The sequence below is a fragment of the Camelus bactrianus genome, chromosome 9, assembly GCF_048773025.1.
Source record: "Camelus bactrianus isolate YW-2024 breed Bactrian camel chromosome 9, ASM4877302v1, whole genome shotgun sequence".
NCBI lineage: Eukaryota > Metazoa > Chordata > Mammalia > Artiodactyla > Camelidae > Camelus > Camelus bactrianus.
Genome location: NC_133547.1, coordinates 29,603,079 through 29,629,043, shown reverse-complemented (window position 1 = coordinate 29,629,043; position 25,965 = coordinate 29,603,079). Strand labels below are relative to the sequence as shown.

Sequence of the window (25,965 nt, the reverse complement as noted above, 5' to 3'; positions counted from 1 at the left end):
CCCAAGAGCTCAGTACAGAGGCAGGTGGGGTGGAAACAGCAGCTTTAAACCTGAGAAACCTTACAAACCCCAGCTCTGCCAGGTGAACGAGGTGAACATCCACAGTGATAAGCCATGTTTATGTACGAAGTCCTGATATAACGTATATGGGAACCCTCTGTATCCCCCTTGAAACTTTTCTGTTAGTCTAAAATTATTCTCAAGTAAAACCTTTATTTTTTAAGAATTCAGTGAGTATTTGCTTTATTCTACTTTTTCCTCCTTAAAAACAAATCTGTCTTGCCTAATTTTACCTCATTACATTTTAGATGTTAAATTGTAAATGCAGTAAAATATAGTCATGTATCTTAATATTGAACTTGACTGAATTAGTCACGACTAAGCTAGAAACTGCTCATCCTCAGAAACTTAACATTAACTGTTAAAATAAACCTGAAAATACTTTACTGAGAGATTAAAATATCAAATAGAAATAACCTGAAGGGTAAGAGAGGTATATACAAGTACATGCAGGGTGAAGCGAGAGGGGTTAAATTATTCAAGGCAGTTAAAAAAGAAACCAGTTAGGTAGCAACGGTCAAATTAATAAAATAATATCACAAATAGGAAAAATGTCACTGAAGCAGTAAAGTCAACATTTTTCCTCTATTGAGATCTCCGATCCCCCAGCTGACTCTGCTCCAGAGATTTTCCCCCTCTTATCCTCAGCCATTCATTTCTCTGACTATACGGTGGCCTTGGGCTTAATCAGAAATGCTACACCTCAAATAACTCTCCCCTTCTTAGCACAGCTCGCAGTTCCCCACATTTCCCACCACTCAGTTGCATCTAAACCTCCTCTCTGACCGTCCACTCCCAGTCGCTCACTACCAGCCTGTGATCACTTCCTCCCCACTCCCTGAACTCGGCTAGCTCCCGGACACGCACCAGCACCCTCAGTTCCCTCACTTCATCTGTCTCACTGTCTTGCCCGTGCCCACCCTCTCATCAAGCCCGCTTTCCTTAGGCAGGGGGGACAGAGGGAAGGAGGGCACCGTGCTCTGCAGTCAGAACGCCTGAGTTCAAAGCCTGCCCCGGCCCCTCAGCTGCTGCGCGGTCTCACCTCTCTGTGTCTGACCTCCGGCTCTCAGTTTTATCTCTGCAACCAGGGGCAACGACGGTACCTCCCTCACACTGTGAAGCAGCTAGGACACAAGGTAAGAATGCCTCCACACTAAGAGCTCAGTTGATAGCTGTTATTACTCAGCAGCACTGATATTAAGATAATGGCACACAGATCATTTAAAGAGATCTGAACTTCAACTGAATTCTCGAATTTGCTCAATGCTGTTCCTTTTACTTGACTCCACAGTCTCCAAAGAATTGCTTCCAAACCTCTGTCTCCCCAGTCAAGCCACTTCCGTTTCATTTGCTTCCACTCCTCAGTCCTATCAGATGAGCTGGCCTCTTCTACTACCAGCTTACAGGCCATCAGCCCTGGGCCCCTCCAGCTCAGACCCTAAGGCCTCGGATCTGCTTCTCAGGCATCTTCTTTTACCTCTGTGTTCAGACGAAGAAACTTCTCTTGCCCTCTCCACGGCCAGCTGCCTCTGCCCCAAGCTGCGTACCGAGGTGGACTCCGGTCCACCACTCATGCCCTTTCCCTTGCTCCAGCTAGTTCCCCATCCATAGATTCATTTTTTTCTTCTCTCTTACCAACATGCCCAGTTCTTCCTAATTCAAAAATTTCTCCTTCTCTGCTTGTCTTCCCTATCAGACTTTTAAAAAGAGAAGTCAACCGTGGATTCACAGGCATTCTTGCTGTGCTTCACATCCTGGTACAATACGATGGCATGCCCCTACAAAAGAAATCGGTCCCCAGGGCCTCCCTATAGCCAAGACAGTGGCTGCGTCTTAGCTTTCACCCCGCGTAGCTTTCCTACAGCACGCGACACTGCCAGCATCTCACTTCCCTCTCTCCTCTCCTGTTTCCATGAGACTGTTTCCTCTTGATTCCCTAACCACACTTACCTAGTCTCCACTTCCTCTGCCTGTCCCTTCGACACTTGTGCCTCCCAAGCACACTTCCTTCCATCTGCTCTGCCAAGGCCATTTCATCCATCCTCAGGGGCCTGAGGGGCTCAGAATGAGCTCCCCAAAATGTGCCACTTCGGCGAGCAGAACATTTTGAGCTGAAAGCAAGTAAGACCCAGCAGACTCAAGAAAAACTCCCACCTCCTCTTTAACCACCTAAAAAGAATATAGACAGGTGGTCTGGCCCACAAAGAGAGCTATTACCAGAGGTAACTTTTTATATAAACAAACTATTTATCTGGATGGCAAGACACACATCTAATTACCAAATATCTGATCTTCTTATCGTCCTGAGAATCAGCCTCCTCCCCAGGCCCCTGTTCCATTCCTTGGCTCAGGGTGGCATAGAAGCCTCTGTTGCCCAGCCGTGGGTCTCACTGTCCTTGTGGGACCCCCATGTGTATGTAATTAATTTTCCTTTCCTCCTGTTAATCTGCCTTATGTCAGTTTGATTTTTAGACCTGCCAAAGAACCTAGACGGGTAGAGGGGAAATTTTTCCTCCTCAAAAGCTCAATGCCCTGACACAAATCTCTGGTTTCAAGTTCTCTCCTAAATTCTACCTGCAGTTCTGTATTTCTGACTTAATGCTGAGCATATTCACCTGACAAATCACAAATTCTCAAATATGCCTAAAACTCAACATGCCTAAAACCAATACCCTACTCCATGCCTAACCTCCCCTTCCCCCATGACCACCACCACAGAAAACGGCCTATTTCTCTTCCAAACCTCCCAATATTAATCAATAAAATCACCACTGACTTAGCCATCCAAGTCAGAAACCTGGAGCCATCCCCTCTAGACTGCCCCTAGTAACCAAGCCCTATCCATTTTGTCTCCTACAATTCTTCCTAATCCTTCTCTGATTCGTCCCATTCCCACTGCGGTCATTAAAATGTTCGGTCCTCGGTGTGTCTCACCGGCTGACCGCAACATCCTAAGTCCACGTTCCCAGCCGTGTCTCTCGGACACCGCGCAGCCTACGTTGCGCTCAGCCCAGCCCACCTCCTGTTCTCCAGCGCCTGGCGCGCTTTCCGCATGTTTGGTTGTCTGGAGAGGCGGTCACCTGCAGAGCCAGACTTCAGGAGCTTGTGCTTTGGCTTTCCTGTGCGGTCACCCCGTTCATCTCCGGCCAGTTTCCCCCGTGATGGCTGCCTGGTCTTTAAGCCAGTCTTTCAGAGGAACCAACTCAAACATTAATTCAAGGCAAAATAACATTTATGTAATTGTCCTTATCTTCCCCTCTCGTGTCAGAAGGACCGCTTATTTTACTGGAATCTCTCTCTTCTTACCTAATGAGAACACTCCTTCAACCCAACAAATAAAGGCTCACAGTCTGTGAGTAGCTGTGCGGAATCTGAGAGGGGAAAGGAGCAGGAGGAAGCAGGAACACAGGCGTGTGGGGAGGAAGGAGAGAGGGAAGACAGTCTTTCCTCCCCACCCACAGTCACTACTCGGATGGGCGTAAAAGCCAGCAGGTTGCACGTGTTTGTAATCTTTCCCGGCCCTGTGGAGACAGAGCCATCTCTGGTCACCCAGCACTTCTCCCTCCCGCTGCTCTTCTAAAGGACCTTGCGGTTAAGTTTCCTGGGAGTTAATTGTGCAGAGTGTGGTACTAACTACAAATGGTGTGAAAACAAGGTATGAGCTGGTGGAATTCACATTTGAAAAGAGGGGAGAGGGCTTCCTGTAACTAGAGAAAGAAAGGGGAAAAAAACGAGAAAAGAGGATGGAGCGGAGACTCAATCCCTACGTGGTCCTGGTTCAGTGAGTTTTAGGAGCTGAGAGTCGGCAGTGCGAGTGAGCTCTGGGGAAGAGGCAGGGTCCAGGGGATACTGTGAGCTCAAGAGCAACAGAGAGAATTTTAAGAAGTGTTGCTGTAACAAACTGGATCTTGGTTGACACCCTTGGAAAAACTCCAAATAAAGATGCAGATGCTGTACTGCTTCTGGGATTCTCCACAGAGACGGGGCCATGAGCTGACTCCTGGTTTTATCTTCGTTGCAAATGTAATGCTTTCAGGCATGTGGACGTTTGTGTTTAATAAATATTAACTCTGGAAATTAAGGAGTTCAGGAACTCAGTTTTAGAAAGCTTGTCCTCCATCCCAGTATTGTTTTGCCTCCCCTTCTACTTCCAAAGTTTTCCTTCACTGTACCTACTCTCCCTTCTCTCGTTCCTCAATTCTAGACACTCAACTGTATGTTTTAAATACCATCTTTTCTCATGGTTTCAAATGTAACTGTTATCTGATCACTCCCAAATTCCTCTCTCCACCTTCTGCCACGTTTCCCCTCAGATGCGCTGTCCTCTTTCCCAGCATGTCCAAAGCCAACGCGTCATGTTCCCTCCAAGTCTTCCTAATTCTCATCTCTTTTCATTTCTCCAAGTCCAGTGTGGAAGATGATATTGTAAACATGTCTTCTTTCCCTCTATCTTTAATTTCTTATCACTGCCGAATTCACTTTTTCTTCCCTCACAATCTTTATTCCGTCATATCCGCTCTATCCCCCCAGCCTAACTTGGACTCCTGTTTATTTCCTGGACTAATGAAATTCCACTGTTTGTTCACAGAACTGAGAGCTGTATACTAACCTAACTCAACCTTTGGTCTCTTGTCTTACAATTTATCCTACAAATACCAAAAACTAGAATTACTCAGCACTGTTTTCAGAATGTGTTTCTCCACTAGCATGCATCCTTACTGTCCACTGGTCAAGTTCAGTCAGCTCTCCTTGGTGCTCAACACCCTCTCTGTCTGTCCGTTCTCCTCCTAAGACGTAATCTTTGATCCTGCAAATCTATGCAGTTTCTCTTTCATGTGGCATGTTTATTCCACCTTTCAAAAACTCATGTTCACTCCTTTCTCCCTTTGCCATATCCACCTCCAAAAAAATCCTAAAACATTTAAGAATATGTCCCAACTTCTCTTTGAAGACTTATGTGACAAACGTCAATCAGTAACAGGTCTCAAAATGTGGTTCATGGACCCCTGAGAGTTTTGAGGGGTGGTCTACATGGGAAAACTATTTTTAAAATGATACTAAAATATTATCCACCTTTCTCATTGTTCTGACTTCCATAACAATGGTGCAAAGTACTGATGGATAAAACTGTTGGCATCTTGGCACAAATCATGGCAATGGTACCAAACGGTCCTAGTCTAGTCACCAGTGCGGTCCTTACCGTTGCATTTTTACACCTAAAAAGGGGGTGGGGTGGGGGAGAATTTCACCTAAGAATGTCCTTGATGAAGCAGTAAGGATGATTAATCTTATTAACTCATGCCCTTTGACTATATGCCCTTTTAATAGTCTGTGTGATAAAATGGAAAGTACACATACAGTACTTCTGCTGCAAGCAAACAGTTGTCTGGAAGAAAAACCCTTGGATGATGATTTGAATTGTGGGCTAAACTGCCTACTTTTTCCACAGAAGACCATTTCTACTTGAAAGAATAACTAAATAACAATGGTTATTCAGACGTGGGCATCTGGCAGGCATTTTCTTCAAAAATGAACAAAGTGAGCTTGTCAAATCAAGGAAAGAACTTGACAGTATTTACTGTCGATGACAAGACATGAACTTTCAAATGACAAAAATCAGAATTTTGGAAAATTTGTGTCTGCCACTGTAAATTCGATAACCTCCCAATATTTAAAGCTTTTCTGATGAGATCAGTAGTAATACTAACAAATGTGGGCTTTTTAAATATTATCTAATAAATGTATCAGCATTTATTATAAGACCTACATAACTCAGTGAACCAGTATTTTCCAAATGATCAAGGCATGATGATACAAAATTATGCATGGGTAAAAGATTCAAAGCACAGGAGGGACGAATGGATTGAATGCACAGTGTATGAAAAGTTCAGCTGATATGGTTTCAGATTCCACATGTAACGAACCTTTAAGAAACTACCTCTTGGTATATTTTGGTGCAGTATTACAAGAATATCCACAGTTATTTGAAAAGGTTGCTAAAATACCCCTCCCTTTTCCGACTACACTATTAACTCTGAGAGGCAGATTTTTTTATATGTTTCAGACAGAACAACATTTCACAACAGACCGAAAAACAGAAGCAGACTTGAGAATCCAGCTGAATTCTATCATGCTAGACATTAAAAAGGTTTGCAAAAATGTACAATAATTCTGTACAATGACAGAATGACTGTTCTCATGGAAAATTTTTCATTTTGGCAATGTAGTTATTTTTCACATACACAAAAAACATTATGTTAACATGAAATGTTACAGTTAATAGTTAATAACTTAATAAATATTTTTAAATGTTTCCCTTTTAATTTCCAACCTGGTAACTATCAATAGCTATAAGCCTACAGGAAATAAGAGTTTATTCAGGTCCTCAATAACTTATGAGATAAACAAGTTTGAGAACAGCTGTTTTATATCATTAATGCCAGCACTTTTTTCCTGCCCTTTTCCACATAATGTCTTATTTTTACTAACTTGTTATTTTATGTTTTTAAGTCCTATGTTCTCAAACACAGATTTGACACCAGACGCTCCCTTGAAGCTCCCTGAGGCAGGGATGAGGACATTCAGGTATGAGATGGAGTCAATAAATTCTGAATGAATGTATTAAGGGGCTTAGGTACAAGTTTTAATAAGGTATTTAATCTTAATCGCAATTCAAAAATATGTCCTCATGACAAGTAAGGGCATTCGGCAAAAAAGAAGTTACCATCGTTAAGTTACTTTTTATAAAAAGAAGCCTGATGCGTGAGTGTAACCCAGCAGCAGAAAGCTAACTGAAGCCCAAGTGTCTAAGCTTCATACTCCACCACATGCATCCATGCAACTTCTTATACCATACAAAAGTCTAAAATAGAATATAAAAATACCACCAACTCTAAAGAAAACAATTAAACTGTGGGAAACTCTAACAGCGCTTATGTGGCTGTGCTAAACTTTGTTACACTCTCCTTGCTGCTCCATGATACCATCTCTTGCTCATCTTCCAACCCCACTTCTCAATTTCTTAATCTGCAAAAGACTCGAAGCTTTTAAATAAAGGTACAGCATAGCTTTTTACTATAAAATTAAAGAATAAATTAAACTATCTCTAATACTATGATTTCTCAAAAAGAGTTTCAAACAAAAACAAATTGAAGTTTCTTTAAGGGTCAAAGTTGATTCTTCTCCTCCTTCAAAATCCACATCTCAATCATATTCAAGAGACAGACCTTGCTAAGGCTTAACGGATCACCTCTCAGGAACCATGCATCCAAAAAGCAACTAAATAACTGCTATGTGCAAGACAGTGTGTGGACGCTGGACCACACAAAGTTCAACAAAATATGGCTCCTGACCTAATGAAAGGCAGAGATAAATAAGAAACAGAAAAGAGAGAGAGAGAACATTACAATAAAGTATATTTATCATAAAGGTACAACTGTGCGTCGCTGTTACAGAAGCACAGGTGAGGGACACCCAAGCCAGCCTGGAAGAGATGGGGGTTGGTGAAAGAAACGACCCCTGGGCTGAGCCCTGAAGGGTAAGTGAGGAGCCAGGAGGCCTTTCCAGCAAAGGAACAGGTTGGAGCGAGAGGAGATTTTTGAGGGAAAATGTGCAGAAAAAGAGAAGACAGCTCCACCTGGAGAGCTTTCCGTCACGTGACAAGCCCATACTTGACCCTGGAAGCGCAGGAGCCACTGGCAGGGTCTAACCAGGGGAGCTACGTGTTCATTTTTACGTGTTGGGGAGATCGCCGTGGAAGACAAGAACACAAAAGAGATGAGAAAGGAAGGGGGTGGAGGCAGGTAGCCTGTCTAGAGCAGGAATCAGCAGGCTTCTTCCAGAAAGGGCCAGAGAGTAAACACAGAGGAAGGGGCCTTGGAAGCTGCGCCGTCTCCGTCACAGCTAGCCAGCTCTGCGCTGCGGGGTAAAGGCCGTCGCGGTGCACGTGCAAGCCCGCTGCGCTCCGGTGCGGCTGCACTTGCAAAACAGGAGGCAGGTTTGACCTTCAAGCCTCAGCTTGCCGACCCCAGTCTAGAACAGCACTGTCCAAAAGGGCTTCCTGCAACAACGAACCGTTCCACAGACGTCCTGCCCGATCTGACAGACACTAGCCACACGGGACTCCGAAGCGCTTGAAATGTTACAAGTTAGACTGAGGAACTGAATCTTTAATTTTACTTACTTTTAATTAAATTGCATGTAAATAGTCACATGTGGCTTGTGGCTACTCTACTGGGTGATACAGGGTTAGAGGCTGGTTCAGCACCCTGGGCAAGAGACAATGAAGCAGGGCACTAGAGATGCAGCAGAGATAGTGAGGAGGAGGCCAAGGCAAGAAGTATTCAGGAGATGATATGGTCGGACCTGGTGGTGGGCCAAATGCAGGTGAAGGAGAAGCAGTCAGATGATTCCCACATGTTAAGAATGGCTGGGCCACATGCTGAACAGGAGAATACACGAGAATACAGAGGGAAATATGTTACATTCTATTTTAGACATGTTGGACCCGAATTGCCACCTGGGAGAATAAAACCCCTGACAACAGTATAAAGAAGTGGATAATGTTAAATGTGTTCTTTTTATAGGGGAAGCCACTGCATCGCAGGAGTGTTACGCAACCCACCCAAGGTCAGAGCAAGAAGGTGGCAAGGTTAAACTGCAACTTTGCATGATTCTAAACTCCATGCACAGTCCACTACACCACATTGAGCAAATGGGTAGTGGCTAAAACCTTGCAAGCACAGCTCACCCAGAATGAAGCACAGAGAAGATCAGCGGGTCCAGAAGAGAGCCCTGGGGAACACCAGCATTTAAGGAACTGTCTCTTACAAAGAGGACTAAGAGAATGGCCGGAGAACTACAAGAACCGGGTGGGAGCGGTGTCATGGAAGCCAAGGGAGCCACGGCACTAGAAGGAGGAGGGGACCAACAGCATCAAGCCCACAGAGAGAGGCAGTAAGACAGGCACCAGAGAGAGTTCTCTACAGTTTGCAACGGGAAGTCACTGGGACCTCTAATGAAATCATTCCAGCAAAACAATACAAGGGGAAGCTTAATTTTAATGGGTTAAAGAACAAAAAAGACATGACAAAGTAGAGAAAGCAAACATAGGCGATGCTTTCGCGGTGTTTACTAGGCGTCAGCACACTGAACAGCTGCTACACTTAGCACTTACGGCAGTACTGACTGATGAGCACCCTGCCAGGTGCCTTACGTACGCATGTAAACATACATGTAACAAGACATACAACCTCACAGAACCTTCACAATACACTGTGAGGCCTGTAGGTATGAGTATCTTTGTTTTACAGGTAAGAAAACTGAGGCTCGGAGAGACCTGATCATCTTCCACTCATACACAGTGGGAAGTGGGACAGCCTGGATTTGAATCCAGATCTCCTGACTTCAAAGAACATGCTCTTTGCTCTCTATACTATCACATTATCAGAGTCTTTAAAAATCACAGATGAATTATTATCTGTAAAATTTTAAACATCCAAGTCCAAGGAACTTAGTATCTTCTTGAAGAAATAAGATTGTAACACATGAAACGCTGGCAAACAAAGTAAGACAGTACATAAGGACTTGCGAAAGAACAGGCTGAGCAGCAGATCTGTAATCTGATTTCTCCTGTTTTTGGGAGGAAGGACCATCCCTCCCACCCCTGGCAAGAAAAAACGGTCATCAGGCTAACTGCTTGGTAAACATACTAGTGGCAGATCTCCTGATAAAAGAGGCTAATGGTATTTGTAGCAGAAGAGTCTTCATCCATGGAACCCGCTTGGAATATACCTAGTCTGGGGTTGTTTATGATACATGAACCTAGAAAGTATGGATTTGTGGGTCTGACCGCCCTGGGGAATGTTACATAAGCCATGTAACTATCTGAGTATTAAATGGAGATGTTTCATAACCAAGACGAACTATACACATCACTTACAGACCTCACAGGAAACCTCATTCCAGAGTGTGCCCAAAGAAGACCTGGAGAGCCATGCTGATGGTCCTGAACATCACTTTGTCTTGCCAGTGTCTCGTGATTACTTGTGCCCTTGAGATTAGTAGTAAGGCGGGATGCAGGGTAAGCTCCCTAACTTGCATGAGTCTGATTTGACTCCCAATTCTCTGGGTTACCTCGGCACTAAGTTACAAAAGGCTACATGTAATCATGGGAGCCATTCCCTGGGTTTGGGAGTTTGACCTAAGACTTGAAAGATAGGTAAATTTTTCAAAGATGCAGGGAAAATGGAAGATATGAATAAAGGAAGAAAAGTTAAAAAAAAAAAACCCACAGAGGCATGAGGCAGTAAGGGTACAAAACTAACTCAAATGAGCAGCAAGAAATAAGGCTGGAGACGTGGAGCACATGACAGAGAACTTCAAAAGTCAGGGAAGAATCTAGACAGGATGCAACGCTTAGTGAGAAAAGCAGGTGCTGAAAGTAGAGCCTAAGAAAGATGACCTGGGAGCCCTGAGAGGGACGGATGGAAGACAGGGTGAATCTGGAGTTAGGGATGTCAGTTAGAAGGCGACTGCAGTGGTCAAACCGCGGAGATCCCGAAGGCCCTAAACGAGGACCACGGATACGGAATGAAAGGAGCAGCTAAGCATCACACAGGAAAAAGTCAGCTGACCTTGCTAAATGACAGGATAAGGGTAACAGAGGATAAGGTACGATAAGTCCATTGTCAAGAGTGAGCAACTGGGGCGGCCATAGCTCAGGGGCAGAGTGCCGGCCTAGCACGCACGAGGTCCTGGGTTCAATCCCCAGTACCTCCATTAAAGACAGATGAATAGAAACCTAGTTACGCCCCTCAAAGTAAGAAATAAATAAAAGTGAGCAACCACCTCCCTCCAGAAGGTGGAGCTTCACTTTCTCTCCGCAAAGTTCACACCTGCAGGGACCCCACAGGGGTACCATGCAGCTCCTGACGCGATGTGACGAGAAGGGCCGTTCACCTCTATGGGGCTCCTTCTAAAACCTTTGTCGAGCCATGAGAAAAACAGACAAAGCGACACTGGAGGATGTTCTACAGGATAACTGGACAGTCCTCCTTCACACTGTCAAGGTCACGAAAAACAAGGGAAGACTAAGAATACGTAGCAGGCCGGAGGAGACTGGGGGGACGTGGCAACTAAACGCGGCGCAGCGGCCTGGACTGACTCCTGGAACAGAAAGGAGACACGAATGGAAAAACGGGTCGAGCCCAACTAAGTCTGGCGTTTACTTAATAGCAATGTATCAATGCTGGTTCCTTAGTTTTGATGAACGTTCCCTGATAACGTAAGATGCCAACAGCAGGGAAAACTAGGTGACGGGTAGTGGGAGGTGCTGCGCCGTCTCTGTAACTTTCCTGCAAACCTAAACGACTGCGGTTTGAAGAGGGACTAAGATAACGTCGGTATCAGAGTTTGCGAATAGGAAGTTGGTGTCAAGGACCGTGACTGGACCCGAGACAAATACAAGTGAAGCAAAGCATCATCGTACCACAAAGAGAGCTGGGTCCAAGAGCCAGCGCCGCTGCCTTCTAGCCAGGGGGCTTGGATAAGGTTCTCTAATCTTTCCAAGGCTTGGTTTCCTCAATTGTACAATGGTGATAATAATTCATATCACATATTCTCATTTTTATATCTAGGACCTTGGAGAAATACGAAACAGCCCAAGTTTAAAATAATTAATAACAGTAACCTACCGCTGGTTCACAAAAGGGCTGGAAAGTTCTGCAAGCAAGCGAAAATTCCCAATGTATGCCAGCACTCCATACCTCTGGATGAGAAACAGAAAACATAACGTCAGGAATAACATTCTTATCAAAATTTCCAAATATCGAAGAAACATTCAGCAGCTTCTCAGCCAAAAATAAAGATCAATATCAAAACGAACCAAATCTGCTAAACGAATTTTCCTCTTTATGAACACTTAGAAATAGCATTAGGATTCTACAATATTTTTAAAAACAGCATATTGTGCACTTATGCTCACTTATGTATATAATGTTCACTTAGAAAAACAGATTTCAAGCAGTTGTCTCCCGTTGAACTAGTAAATTCTGCAAACAGCCATTAGTAATAGTATTCTCAACTCACTGTAGAAATAATGATCAGAGTAGCATGAATTTCAGAAGTTGAGGAATTCTACAGCAATTAAATACCTAACAGGAACATATTTTTATACGTTAATAGAAGCACCATAAAAATCTCAAATGTGTACTTAACATGCTAAATAACTATATATAAGCCTAAGAGCAGATATATATTTGCCAAACAGAACAACACGTGCTAAATCTTATCTGTCATATTTGACCTTGAAAAAATTTTTTTATCAATCAGAAGATACACACACACTTTTGGGAACTTTTTGAATTTAGAAACGTAATGCCTAGCACCTTCCACTAATTTAATAATAGGAAAAGTATAGTAGAGTTAGTAAGTGTTATAAAACCAAAAGTATACATTCCAAAACTTTCATGTAATTTTAAAAGTGTTACTAAGGAAATGGAGTCATTCCAGCACTTCCAATTAAATCAGAATTATGATTACCTACTGAAGGAAACAGTCCCACCTGCCCCGAAACATTAGATACATTTGGAACTTGGGAAACATTTTCCTACCAGTTATACACGGCTTTCCAGATGGGAACTGTATAAAGCAATAATAAAAAACAACAATGCATGGACTTTTTATTTGAAGATCTTCAGCACTTCTCTATGTAAATTATTTTAGGGATTAAAAATTCAGAGCTGGTTTCAAGAATTAGCCTTTCCAAAATGAATCTAGAACGTTTTATAGCCTCAAACTCACTGTCCGGAATGAAGCTGAAAATGTGTGATGAGGAAGAGGGGAGGAGGACGGCAAAGAGACAAAGACGGCAGCCACAGTGAGTGCCGTGCACAGCAGCACAGGGCGAGCGGCATTTTAGAGCCGACGGGACACAGCCACACCGGTTCGAAGACACGTGCCCGTGTGTGCCAAACAATCACATCCGTGTGTTATTACTTCAAGACAGGAATATGAAGAAGAGGTGTGTATTTGAAATTACATATTATTCTGTACTATTCACTTTTCAGTTACAATAAAAGCTTTTATGTTAAAAAAAAACCAGGACTAGTTAAGGTGGCCATTAGTAGTAATTAATAGTGGGACTAAACAAATAAAATTGGGGAAAATATAGTATTTGTATAATGTTTCTTTCTGCCCTTTTACTTAACTCTTTGTTGGATATTTAAATTTAGTAGGCTATATTATTGTATGTTTTTAAGAAGCATGAATGTAAGACTTTTTAAGAGGAGAATGTAAATACAGACTAATTAAACAGTTACTACCTATATTTAATTAAAAATAATAACGGTATCTTTCTATCCATGACAAAGCAGGATGTTTTTACTCCTTGTTTTCTTTTCCAATAATACTTTTCTAAAATGCCTGAGGCCTTCAGGATTTCCCTTTTTCTTGCAGGAGGAAAACACCTACAGTTAAACTTAAAATTCATTTGGACTTGTAGCTCTGCTCTGAGAGGCCCGCATTACTGGCAGCAGTCCAATATGATGATCTCAAGCTAAATATTTTCTCAACAAAGGTGTTTAAGCATAGAATACATAAAATTTTACTAGCAATAACAGGCTTGGAGAGTTACAAGAATTAAGTTTCTGGCTCTCTAACAACACCCATCTACCTTGTACCTAACAGGCTTGTGCTGGTAGACCAGCTGCTTGGTTTGCAAGGTCCTTTGTATGTACAAAGCCATCATGTGGGCCATCTATTTCTAAAACAGCCATCATGTTTAAACACTCCAAAGCACACTGGATGGATTCCAATAAGTTACTGTTTGAGATTTTTAAAAAATCCTATTTAATGTGGCTACTCTTTCTGGTAACACTTTAAGCAGCAGTCTTACTTCCCCAAAATGAGCCATTTTTTCATTGTCTGAGTTTTTGTCACAATCTGCACATAACTTCCAACTACACAGGTACAGACAGTCCATCCTTTTCTAGCTCCTTATGGCTCCTCGACAGTCATCGGTTTTGCAGAACTAGTACATAAATATTTCACTGTAACACTTTCCTGCATTCTCCCCCTCAACTTATTTCCAAACATTCTTCTTGCCTCGCACTTTGAACACATGATTCTACAGCAGGCCAACCCTCGCTGGCAGCGGTCAGAGCTCTCTTGTAGGCACACATCCACGGAGGTCATCTCCTTCCATCTCCACAAAGTCAAAAACCTCATTAAGTGCTCCTGCAGGTTTTGAGGAAACTAAAGGTGAGAAAGAACTTTCACTTTGAAAGCCTTGATCTCTGCGCTGAGCCAACCACGCCCCTTTTCAGCAGCACTGTATGCAAGGTGTGGAGGACATCCAGCAGGTGGTATCTTCTCATTGTCTTTGGTAAGAAGTTTTTAGACTGAATGAACTTTGCAAAGTTTACAACAGCACTTTCTGCTAAAAAATGCAGATAGATGAGCAAAATCCAATGTTTCTGAACAAGATATCAACAATTTCTGTTTTATGTGGTTTCTTTATAACCTTCATAGAAATCAAAAATTCAATTTGAAAATCCACTTTTCAAACCATAGGACCTAAGGTCTAGGGGAACATCGTTTCGTTGCTGTGATTCAGTGCATAACTTGCACGCTGCAGAAACAATGACCGCGGGTAAGATCCGACAGAATCAGCTCTACACACTGTAAGAAGCCAACGTAACTATTATCCAAACTTCTCCCTTCTTTCACCAGCGGACTATCGTTACTCAGCTTCATAGAGCAATCAAGGGAACAATAAAATGCTTACATGCATGTGGAAGGTCCAAACTAATTCAACGCCTACTTTCAACTGAGCATGGGTGTCTTCTTAGAAGGTGAAAAAAGGACAGATTGACTAAGATGTCCCTGCCCGTCTCATTCCAGACTCGCGGGATGCAGTCTCTTTAGGTGCTTTTCCATCCCCTTCTCCACCAGGCCTGGGTTAGCTGGCCAAGCCCCCACAACAAAGTCCCACAGACCGGGCAGCTTCAGTTCTGGGTCTCCTGAGGCTAGGTCATAAGAAGCCACCCAGCTTCCTCCTGGGTCCACTGGAAAACTCACTCCTGAGATGCTCCCTCGTGGAACACAGCTGCCAGGCTGGGAGAAGCCCCAGCCACGCACGGAGGGGCCGCTGAGAGGAGCTCTGGGCAGCGAGCACTAGGTCACAGCAGGGAGCCCGCATCAACTGCCAGTTCCCTGAACAAGCACCTTTCAACCCCGCTGAGCCTCTGGATGACTCCAGTCCCACCTGTCCCCAAAGAGCACCCACATGCGAGGCCTCACGCAAGGACTGTCCAGCTTTTGTCCTTCTTCTTTTTTTTTTTTCAGTATCACTAAGAATTTATGAGTCAATGGGTTTCAATGGCTGAAGTCAGTACTCTAACTGACAATCAAAATGTCACATTTTTAGCCAGTGGGAGAGCCACCAGGCTGGTTTTTGTGTCCTTTGGACACAGTCCCATTAGTCTCTGATAGGTTCCTTGCTTTCTGACACAGGATTGCCAGAGTTCTTCTGTTGTATGCAATACTTTAAGATGTAAACGAATTTCAACTTTTTGGTTTTGATCTCATTTTTATTCAAACACAGAATGCTAATTTTTACTTATGTACATACACCAATAGGATGCATTCCTAAACGTAAATGGTAATTAAGTAAATATAAATAGTTAACCTCTGGGTTGTGGGATCCGGGCATTCTTTTTTTCTTTTTGCTTGTCAAAAATTTCTGTCCCTCAAACTGAAATGAATGACCTAAGTTTTCCAAATAGCCCCTGCTTGAATGTTATTCACCACAGCCTTTTACTCACAACGTTGCTGTAAGGCGCCTAAACCAGTTTTCTTTCTCCCCTTCTGAAGTTCTCCTTTGCCTCTTTTAGAGTATCAGTCTTCTTCTGGTCCCTGATCCTATCCACAGCATCCCCATAAAACTGTATTTCTGTAAGGACCCTTTCCCCTGAAATAACCTTGTGTCACCACAAACTCCATGACCTCCAAAAGCATATTCCGGCCCAAACGGGTTCTCCCATTTTCTTCAGGGTCTCACATTCCTCTAATGCCCTGGGTCATTTTACCCTCTTCTTTCCCTTCATTCTTTGAAATCCAAATTAGTCACCAGGATCTACTGACTACAAAATGGCTTTTTAGATTAGTTTCTTCCTCATTAATACAATCACCAAAATTAAGTTCTTCATAATCTATCACCTACATCACTCCAATAACCTCCTAAAAAATATCCTCCACCACATAGATTTTTCCCCACATACCACCATCAGTTTTATCTTTCTAATATGTCAGCTGTATCAAGTTGGTTTTTGGCTAAAGGTCCTACAAGAAGTCTGCGAAGAGTGAAAATGCCAGGCTGGTGAGTTGGAATGTTCACTCCGTCGGGCAGCCCCATCTTACTCATCCAAACGTGCAGCCACCACCAGCCCACACGAACCCCGCAGGCGGACAACCCAAGTCCTTACTACCACCCGTGGAGATCTGAGCCCCCCTCCTCATGTTCTCTGACCTAGAAAGCCTTCCCCACTTTATTCTGCTGACCTAAACATGCTCTTTTTTTTTTTTTTGGAAGACTAAGTCCCATCTACATCAAAAGTTATTTTGGAAAATTCAAAAAAACATGAACATACACAGGAAAATTTATGCACAATTTATATAACTGCAAGAATACACGTAATACTGTCAGCAGAGTAGTTATTGCTGGAGAATAGGACTTAGAACATGTTATACTTACTAAGCCCTGTGTTTCTACAAACTCAGAATTTTTTAATAAATGCCCATATTCAGACCAAAAAAATAACAGAAATGAACACATTCATCTTTCCATTTCCTAAACTGCTTTATATAGCGTTACTGATTTACCACCAGGTGATGCATTACTTCAATTTTTAAAAATAGTTTCCTATATTTAAATCCTAGAACCTGGAGATTTAATTAGGTAGTTATCACATCCTTATGCCTTCCCTCCTGCCTCCTTAGTTCAGAACCACTGGGAGCCACCCAGGGCTGCAGAATTAAGCTTCCTTAGTGTGACGTCCACATCCTCTGATCCTATACATCACTGACTCCCAACCTGTTTAATCCAGTTCACCTGGGAGAGTCAGCGCCACGTGCGGCACAGGTTTCCAAAGGCCCAGGTAGCCATCAGATGGGCTTCAGGTTATGTGTAATCCCTCATCACTTTATCCCCATCCACCAAGAAAACCTACCAGAGTATAAGTGACTGCAGGTGCTCTTAAGAGGACAGGTTTAGTCATTTCTGATACATGACAAATTCTGATACTTCACTGTTAGCAAATGACGGCAAAACTCACAACCGACTTCCGGTCAACACGGTGTTTCCATGTCTGCCATCTACCTTTAAAGAGCTTGGCCTGCAGTAAAATTCATACTGGCCACAGCCTCTGTGTGGGTCTGGGAGGGAAAACAAAACAAGACTTGTCTGATCCTTTCCAGAGCTTAAAAGAAAATTCTCTTTTCAGTCAGTGATTATGAAAATCTGGATTTTCTTACCACGGGAAATTTAATTTTCTAACAGCCAAGAGTGGCTAGGGTCAGGGGTTTAGAAGGTAAGGGAGAAAGATAGGCAAAATTATTATGCACCTACTGCTGCCAGTGTGGCACTAAACACTGTGCCACTGTCAATGGCTTGGAGTGGGATGGGCACGATGTCCCACCATTAGGGCTGTATAACTGGCGGGAGGTAAGTTACCGGCATCCCAAAATGGAACCTTGCATAAAAATGTGACTGTGCTGGGGAGGGTATAGCTCAGTGGTAGAGTGTGTGCTTAGCATGCACGAGGTTTTGGGTTCAATCCCCAGTACTTCTGTTAAATAAATAAATAAACCTAATTACCTCCCCCCACAAAATGCAAAAATCAAAAACAAAATTAAAAACCAAAAATGTGACTATGTTCTACTGCAGCAATTATGAGGAACTTTCTTCTAGGCTATTTAGACTGACCCAGAATCTTAGCACATTTCCATGGGACACCCTTTCAGAGTACCATCCATCTGGAAATGAGATTTGGGGACCAAATCCACCCTATATTTAATAGCTCTTTCCTTAACTTTAATCATTCAAGGTTTTTGATGATTTTACTTACAAGACAGAGTGGAAGGTTTGAGCTACACACAGGATTGGATTGCCAAGTCAGGTTCATGTGAAACAGTGGTCCTACCTAGAATTAAGCTTTGCTAACTGGATAGAGGATAGAGGCTATCAAATAACTCAGAGCGAGCAGAGAGAGGCTCGGGGCGCGAAGGGCAGTCGGAAAGCCAGGTCCTTCCTGTGCTGAATAAGCGGCTCTGGGCCAGAAGTGAGGTTCACAAAGTTCCTCACACAGCAGTGAGAGTTTACCTTATACGACACCTCCATTGTATACCTCCAGAAAGGTGCACAGCCTATATGACATTCTCCAAGGAGCCAGGCCTCACAGATCCAGGACTGTCTCTCCTATAGGGGATCCTAAGCCAGGAACAGGCTAAGGGCATTTCAGGGTTAAGATCTCTTTCTCCTAACAAACGTCAAGACACACTATTTGCCCAAAGGTCCTGTTGACAAGGAGATTAGACCTGGTCACTTGCCTTCCTTTCTTCCCCTCCCTTCCTCCCAAGGAAGTGAATGGATTTGCAGGCCAGCTGCTCTCACCCCTTCCTCCCAGGGTTACTTAAGAACCTGGTGACATATCGGAGCTCATTCTTGCTTGCCTACTGCCTAGCTCTCCGGTATTAGAACGAAGCCAAACCATTTCATCAAAACAACTGAATCACAGACTCTCAGAATAAGAACAGAACTTTAAAGATGATTTAGTGCAAGCTCTTGCCCAAAGTTTCTACTTACTGTATCTATTTTTATATCTATCTGATTGAAGGTACCTTATGATAGAAGAACCACTTTACAAGGCCATCCTTACAATCTTCTATGCACTGGGACATCCCTTTTGTAAAACAGAAGTCTCCCTTACCCCTCTTCACCATCCCCACTGGTCCTGGTTGCAACGTCCGAATTAAACCAGAATGAGCCTACTTCCTCTTCCACTTAACAGTCCTTTCACATTTCCAAGGACATTTCAAAGCCATGTAGACGTCCTACAACTTAGCTTTTCTAAGCTGACCTCTCTGGGTCCTTCAGTTGTTTGTCACAGGACAACAGCCACCTAATCTAATCTCCCCCTCCAGTTACCTGGCAGCCTACCGCTGGACTTACAGTTTTAGAGGCTCCAGATGATGTGGTATGCTCTAACTAAGAAACTGTAATTTTGTTTAAATTGGATACCGTACCTCCCCCGATAGAGTATACATATTTAAATAGCTCTTTTGCGGGGGTGGGGTATGATTAGGTTTATTTCTTTATTTAATGGAGGTACTGGGGATTGAACCCAAGACCTTGTGCGTGCTAAGCATGTGCTCTACCACTGAGACGTACCCTTCCCCCAAAACAGCTTTATTTTTTGGCAGATGTGACATGCTATTGGTGCCACTACAATTGTGATCATCTGCCACTTCCAGGTCACTCCTCCTGTTTCTCGACATTCTTTTTACACATTACACAGAATACAATGATGATTTGTGACCGATGTTCAGAGACCATACTTCTAACTTACAGCGTGATATGAAAGTCACATAGGTACCCACGCACATTCTTCCCAGAGTTAACCAGTATTTTGCTAGTCAGTTCCACATCTTTTCAGCAAAAGCATTTAGGAAACAAAGTGCTATATTCCAACTAAGACTTGTGTAAGGTAGAAGTCTGTAGGTTATAACTAACTGTAAACTATTAAAATTTAAAAAGAAGACAAGGAAATAAATAGTAGTAAATGCCAGTAAAAATAGCCTATTGCTTCAGAAAACTAAAGTGATTATGGACACCTACTGGGATATATAAGCACTTATTTATAACATTAAAACTAGCATAGTTTTTTAAACACTCATAATAATTATTTAGACTTATGAGCTCAAATGCGTGATACAGCGAGATGCTCTGATATATCCTATTCTTGCAGAAATAGTGCCAAATTGATGTCCTATTCACCAGCTATCTTTGTGCAGGGCAATATAAAGAAAAACAGAAGAATATTATGAATGCATATTTGTATGAGTTTTTAAAAGCCCTCAAAATAGTCACAAATGTTCAATAATACATAGATTTTAGCAATACCAAATAAGAAAAAAAAAAAGTCAGTGGTTACATTTACACTTGAAAACAGAGAAAACATGGAGTGGCATGCAGTATGTATCACATAAAGTGTATGCTATTCTAGTTTACACGTGTTTATTACTTCCCCAAAGCTATCTTGGGTTTGGTCGTACACCTAAGTTGAAAAATAACTGATTGAGGAGAAACCTAACAAAGACGCAAGGGATATAAAATTGCTAGTTCACAAATGTATAAAGTAGAAAAATAATTTTAGATATAAAATGAATACGGGGGTGTGGGGAGGAAGGTACAGCCATGGGCAGAGAGCATGCTTGGCCTGTATGAGGTCCTAGGTTCAATCCCCAGGACCTCCATTAAAATAAATAAGTAAGTAAATAAACCTAATTACCTCCCCCACAAAAAAGTAAAATTAAAAAAGTTAACACATATTACCGCCTGAGATTTGCTATATCCTTTATGAGCTCAGTTTTGGAATTTTGATGAAGTCACCGCTCCAGCCTACCTAAATGTAATTATGCGTGTACATGAAATTGAACAGGAATTAAACAGAAGAAAATTATTTCAGCCAGTTATACAGGAACCTATACCTAGCTCTCGCTGTTAAAACAGAAATGCATCTAGACAGAGTGACAAGCATCAACAGCCACGCGATCCTAAATTAGGGTTTTAAGTGAATGTTTGGGAAATTGGGGTCAGCTGCCTTTCTCAAAGTTTATGAAGCCAAATAGACCCATAAATGCAAACACACAAGTAAAGCTATTATTTTTGTTAACAAACAAGATAACATCACAAGAGTGGTCCCAGAATACATTCAGACTTGGTCTTTAAGAATTGTATGTTTAGATTTATGTTCACCCTTGAGTCGTTACTCCCAGTCCTGCCTGTTTGTTAGGTTACTGTAAGTCCAGGCACTCACCAGGACAAAGTAGTAGGCACACAGCGCTGTGCAATGGTGAATTATAAAATACTTGTCACCGATCACTTTCCAGTACAAAATGAGAATCAACAAATCTGCAAGAAGCAAAAATAAGTAAGAAATGACAAAGGAAGAAAGCTTCATTGTTTTTCACATGTATTTAACTACTACCGACAGCCCGTCACGGTCCACTCTGAGCCCACGGCCCTCTCCCCTGTGTCAGGAGTCCAGCTACTCACTCCACTGTAAGGTATGTGCTTCTGTGTAACTTCCCCCCCCACTACTGTGACTCCTCCGGGATGAGGATCAAGGGTGGGCATCCAGCACTGCGCCTGGCATGTAAGTGTGGAGTGCATTTGTTGAAAGTATAAATGAAAAACTTGTTGCCAGGGTTAAATAAAATGAAAGTATTATTGAATAAAAATAATTTTAAAATAAGCTCAAATTACTGATTTTTGTCACAATTATTACTCAAACAGATTAGGTGGTCCCATGAAAGGTATAAAATGACCAACTCATTTATCACACAAATTCAGCAAAAAAAATTTTTTTAATTAACAAAGAATGTGGTTAAATACTAATTCAAAATAGCAAAAAAGACCCCACCAAGAATTATAACTATTAAGAAAACTTAGGGGCGGTGAGTACAGCGCAGTGGTAAAGTGCATGCTTAGCATGCACAGGGCCCTGGGTTCAATCCCCAGTACCTCCATTAAAAAAAAAAAAAATATATATATATATATATATATATATATACACACATATATAAAAAGAGGTCAAGGCATCAATTTTTCTTTAAAAGATCCTAAATCGACACCATGATTCAGAAAATCACTTCCTTTAATGAAACAGAAACTTCTCAGTATGTTAACACAACTATTTTCTTAACCAAACGGTTTAAACATGAAATTTAGACCTGGAAACAAATGGCATCATTGATGGAAGCCAGAGGGGGATTCAGGTTTTGTGAGTTCTGGGGTTCTTCTTTTATAAAAATAAAAAATCACTAATATAAAACTGTATGTGACTATTTATAAAGATAAAAGAAATCAAATTATAAATTTTAACATGAGAATAAATACCACAAATGTGGAAATCAAGAAAATTGAGCACTATTAGCAATTAATTGCCTGGTACACTTCTCTAGATACATTTTCCCTAAAAATTTTGGCTGTGTACTATTTGCTGGTCATCAATGTATATGGTAATGATCTTGTAATATTTTCTATAGCAAGAATAAAAGAATTCACTTTTCACTCAGCTTGGTTTAGAAAAGTGTGTTTCAGCTCATGACTTATTTTTAAGTTTTTTGGATTATTACCTTATTTGAGAAAAATCTTCATCAAGTTTCTTTCCTACAAGATTTCCTGGCTGGTAACTACTCTCTAAATTGACCATACTCATTAACCAGTGCACAAGGCATACTTCACATTTTGGGTTAACCTTGTAAATGATAGCATTTTGTACCAAATGAGCAAACCTTTTCCCAACGTGTCTACATGATTCACTCTTCTTTTAATTGGGCCATCAAATAATCCAATAGCCTATTCATTATTTCTGTCCCAAATGTATCTTTTCCTCTTAATAAATTACTGTGTTTTGGTTTAATCTAATTTTTGGTTACAATTCATTTTTTGATGGCAGAAAGTGTTCTACTGAGTCCATTACTCATCTTTATCACCTCTGTTTTGTATTCCATTATTTCTATTTGGATTTTCTTTCAGCTGTTTATTAAATTTGAAAATTACAAAATGGAGTTTCCTGCATAAATGTCCAAATTTCTCTCTTGTTTGATTGAGACAGTCCAAAATATCTTTTCAAAAAGCAGTTTAAGTGGCATATTCTCAACTTAACTTCCCCTTTGTCTCATTGTATAAAAGGTTATTCCCACCCCATCCAACATGAGAGGAAAAATGAGAGAGGGAAATGTGGAATAGAATGAGGCCATGATTTTAAACTTGAATCATAGCCAAAATTGCCTACTTGCACAAATTTTACCAAAACAATACACAACCATAATCATGGGAACACATTTCAAGGGCCTTGCAAGTGAGGATCCTGAGGCTTAAACTCCATTACCTTCACAGGAATCGCCCCTGAGAGACCCTTTAGACCTAACAGGGACCATCAGTAGCTAAAAAATGCCCAGACCTAACTGAAGCCCCACCCTGGAGCTCTGATTCTGAGGACCAGAGAGCCAACACGAAAAACGTTTCTTGTGGCACCATCGCAACAGATTCTTTTTTTTCCTCAGTATGGGTCCTAAAAGCCACTTCTCAAATAAATACACCACAAGCATAGCTATGTATTCTTTGCATAATTCCAGAACTAGTTAAAAAAGAAATAGACAGTGAACAACATATCACATACCAGAAATGAGGTAGCCAGTAGAAATAGCAATGTTCACTTGTACGGGAGATGAAATACCCCTATAAACATTAAAAAAAAAAAAAGTTTCCTTTTTTTAGCACACGGCTATAGATGACAGCTACTTTTTTTCTGTTGAGCTTTAAATATAATTTAAATGCTTTCTATAGGTGCTCAAATGGTAACTTGTCATTTGCACAAGGTAGTGTTAGTTATGTAACACTTCTAACTACAAGAACAATCACAATTTCTCATACTTATTAGCCAAAAGTTTTGTGAAAGTAATTTTACCAAAAGACAACATTTTATAAATGTGTTCTCAAATGATTTGTTTGTGAAAAGATTCAAAGGGAATGAATTCCAGGTGTTGGCTGCTGCTGTTTAATTCCTTATTCTAAATCAGAGATTCAAACAGCCTCAAGAAATCATCTGGCCTGCCCCTGATTTTGAGGCCACATACTATTATCACCCTCACTGTACTGAGGGCTGGAGAGATTGTCTGTTATCACACATAATAAGAGAACAATCTAACCCTGCTGTTTAAACCCCTACACATATCAAGATCCCACACTTTTGCCCGACTCATGCTCTTGGCTCCAAGAAACAAGTACAAATTATCAGTCCTTTATTTGACTTCTAACGTGAACTACTGCCAAAAAGAACACAAAATAAAACTGGTAACAGCTAAACTACAAATGGAAATATTTAGCAGAAGTCATGTCTTCTTTACAAATTTTGATCTATAAATATGATTTGGAAACATTGGACGTGTAATAAATTCTGGTATCAAAGAAAATGTAAAAGCAACAAAAATTACAACAGGTAAAAATTTGATAAGGACAAATTGGTCAATGAATCAAATCTTTATTATAAAATTTACTTTCCAAAACAATGGGACTGTTGTGTTCTATTGATAATCATGTTGGTAAAATAAAAATATGGGAAAAAAAAGGTAGAAATTTTTTAGGTAAATTTCATTAAAGCCTGGTCAAGGAACTAAATTCACTAAATTAATTCACTTTGAAAAACATCTTCCTAGGGAGTGGGAGGCATAGCTCAGTGGCAGAGCATGTGCTTGGTGTGCACGAGGTCCTGTGTTCAATCCCCAGTGCCTCCGTTAAGCGGAAAAAATATATATATATATATTCCCAAAGAAAATTTACTAACACTAGGATAATTCTGACTGGCATAATTACATATTTATGAATAAAAGGCAACATTGTTGCAGTCAAACAGAGATGGTCAAAAGACCTGCTTAAATTGCCCCATGTCCCCCAGAGCCCACGTCCACCACATCCCTATTCAGTGCTTCCTCAAACATGCCCAGTTTCTCAAACTAAGCTGAACTAAGCCTTCTCATTCAAATTTTTCAAAAAGAATCATCTTATATAGTGCTCTGTTATTGCTGAATATAGTTATTATTCGTGCTTGAAACATCTCATGTGGTACTAAATTCCTCTCACACAGACATCTGTAATTCTCATTTTCCTATCTTTGATATCAAATGATGGGTCAAACATAAACTTCAAGACTAAGCCTTAAGTGTATCTAAGTTGACTATCCTATCTCAGCAGTAACCAATTTTGCTCAGAACAGTGGCTACAAAAACTTGATTTTACTCACTAACACAGCATAATGTTCACATCATCACCACATTCTCCCTGTTTTGGAGACATTAAGGCAAAATGGCCCTCATTATTTGTATTCAAATCAAAAATAAATCATTCTAATGCACCTTGCTGAAGTAAGTCTGAGCACAAGCATTTTTAATAAATCATACACCATCAATTTGCTTTCTGTTTTAAAGGAAAGTAAGAGATGTTACTATTAATAGTTAACATCAAAACATAAATCAAATTGACTATACTGGAAAGAAACAGCTTACCAAAGTGGATCAGCGATAGTAGCTTCGTCAAACAAGAAAATATATGAGCCAAGAATCCCAACCACCAAAGAATGACATGTAGATACTACCCTGAAATGAGATGAAATACAAAGATTTTAGATTCTGTGCAATAAATTTTAACTAATTCCAGCAAGACATTTAACACTCTGAAGAAGTTAAATCTGGAAGCATTTAAATATAGGATTGGAGTACATCTCCAATGTACAAAATTGCCATTTAGAAATCCAAGGACCCAGCTTTACTTTGGAATCAATAATAAAAAGGATGCCCTACAGGAAGGTCTACAATTTCCTGCTAGAAAATTGATGAATCACTTATTGGTGAAAGGTTCTACAGCAGAAGCATATCTGATGATACAGTCGACAGAGTCTGTGCAAACAGGTGGCACTTGGTAAGCCCACTGCCCTGCCCCCGGCTCCATCGCCAGCAGCATCTCTGCGAGATTAGTGTCCTGCTCCAATCAGTTAGGAGTGACTCCCAAATCTACCGGCTTTACCAGCGCCATCTCTGCGGATCAGAGTTGGAACGGATCATGAA

At 41.3% G+C, this 25,965-nt stretch overlaps 1 protein-coding gene and 1 non-coding gene across 7 annotated transcripts in view; one reads left to right on the top strand and one right to left on the bottom strand.

Moving 5' to 3' along the window:
- Nucleotides 1-25,965, bottom strand: part of TLCD4 (TLC domain containing 4) — a 78,372-nt gene that overhangs the window by 8,376 nt on the left and 44,031 nt on the right. For all 6 annotated transcript variants that reach the window (XM_010950425.3, XM_045513219.2, XM_010950426.3 and 3 more), the window contains 4 exons: nucleotides 25,408-25,497; nucleotides 23,526-23,584; nucleotides 21,156-21,250; nucleotides 11,754-11,827 (listed from right to left, as the gene is read on the bottom strand). In XM_010950425.3, the coding sequence (XP_010948727.1) occupies nucleotides 11,754-11,827; nucleotides 21,156-21,250; nucleotides 23,526-23,584; nucleotides 25,408-25,497 (318 nt within the window). The remainder of the gene's footprint in view (nucleotides 1-11,753; nucleotides 11,828-21,155; nucleotides 21,251-23,525; nucleotides 23,585-25,407; nucleotides 25,498-25,965) is intronic.
- TRNAT-GGU (transfer RNA threonine (anticodon GGU)) lies at nucleotides 24,568-24,639 on the top strand. The gene has a single exon. It is a non-coding gene; the product is annotated as a tRNA-Thr (tRNA).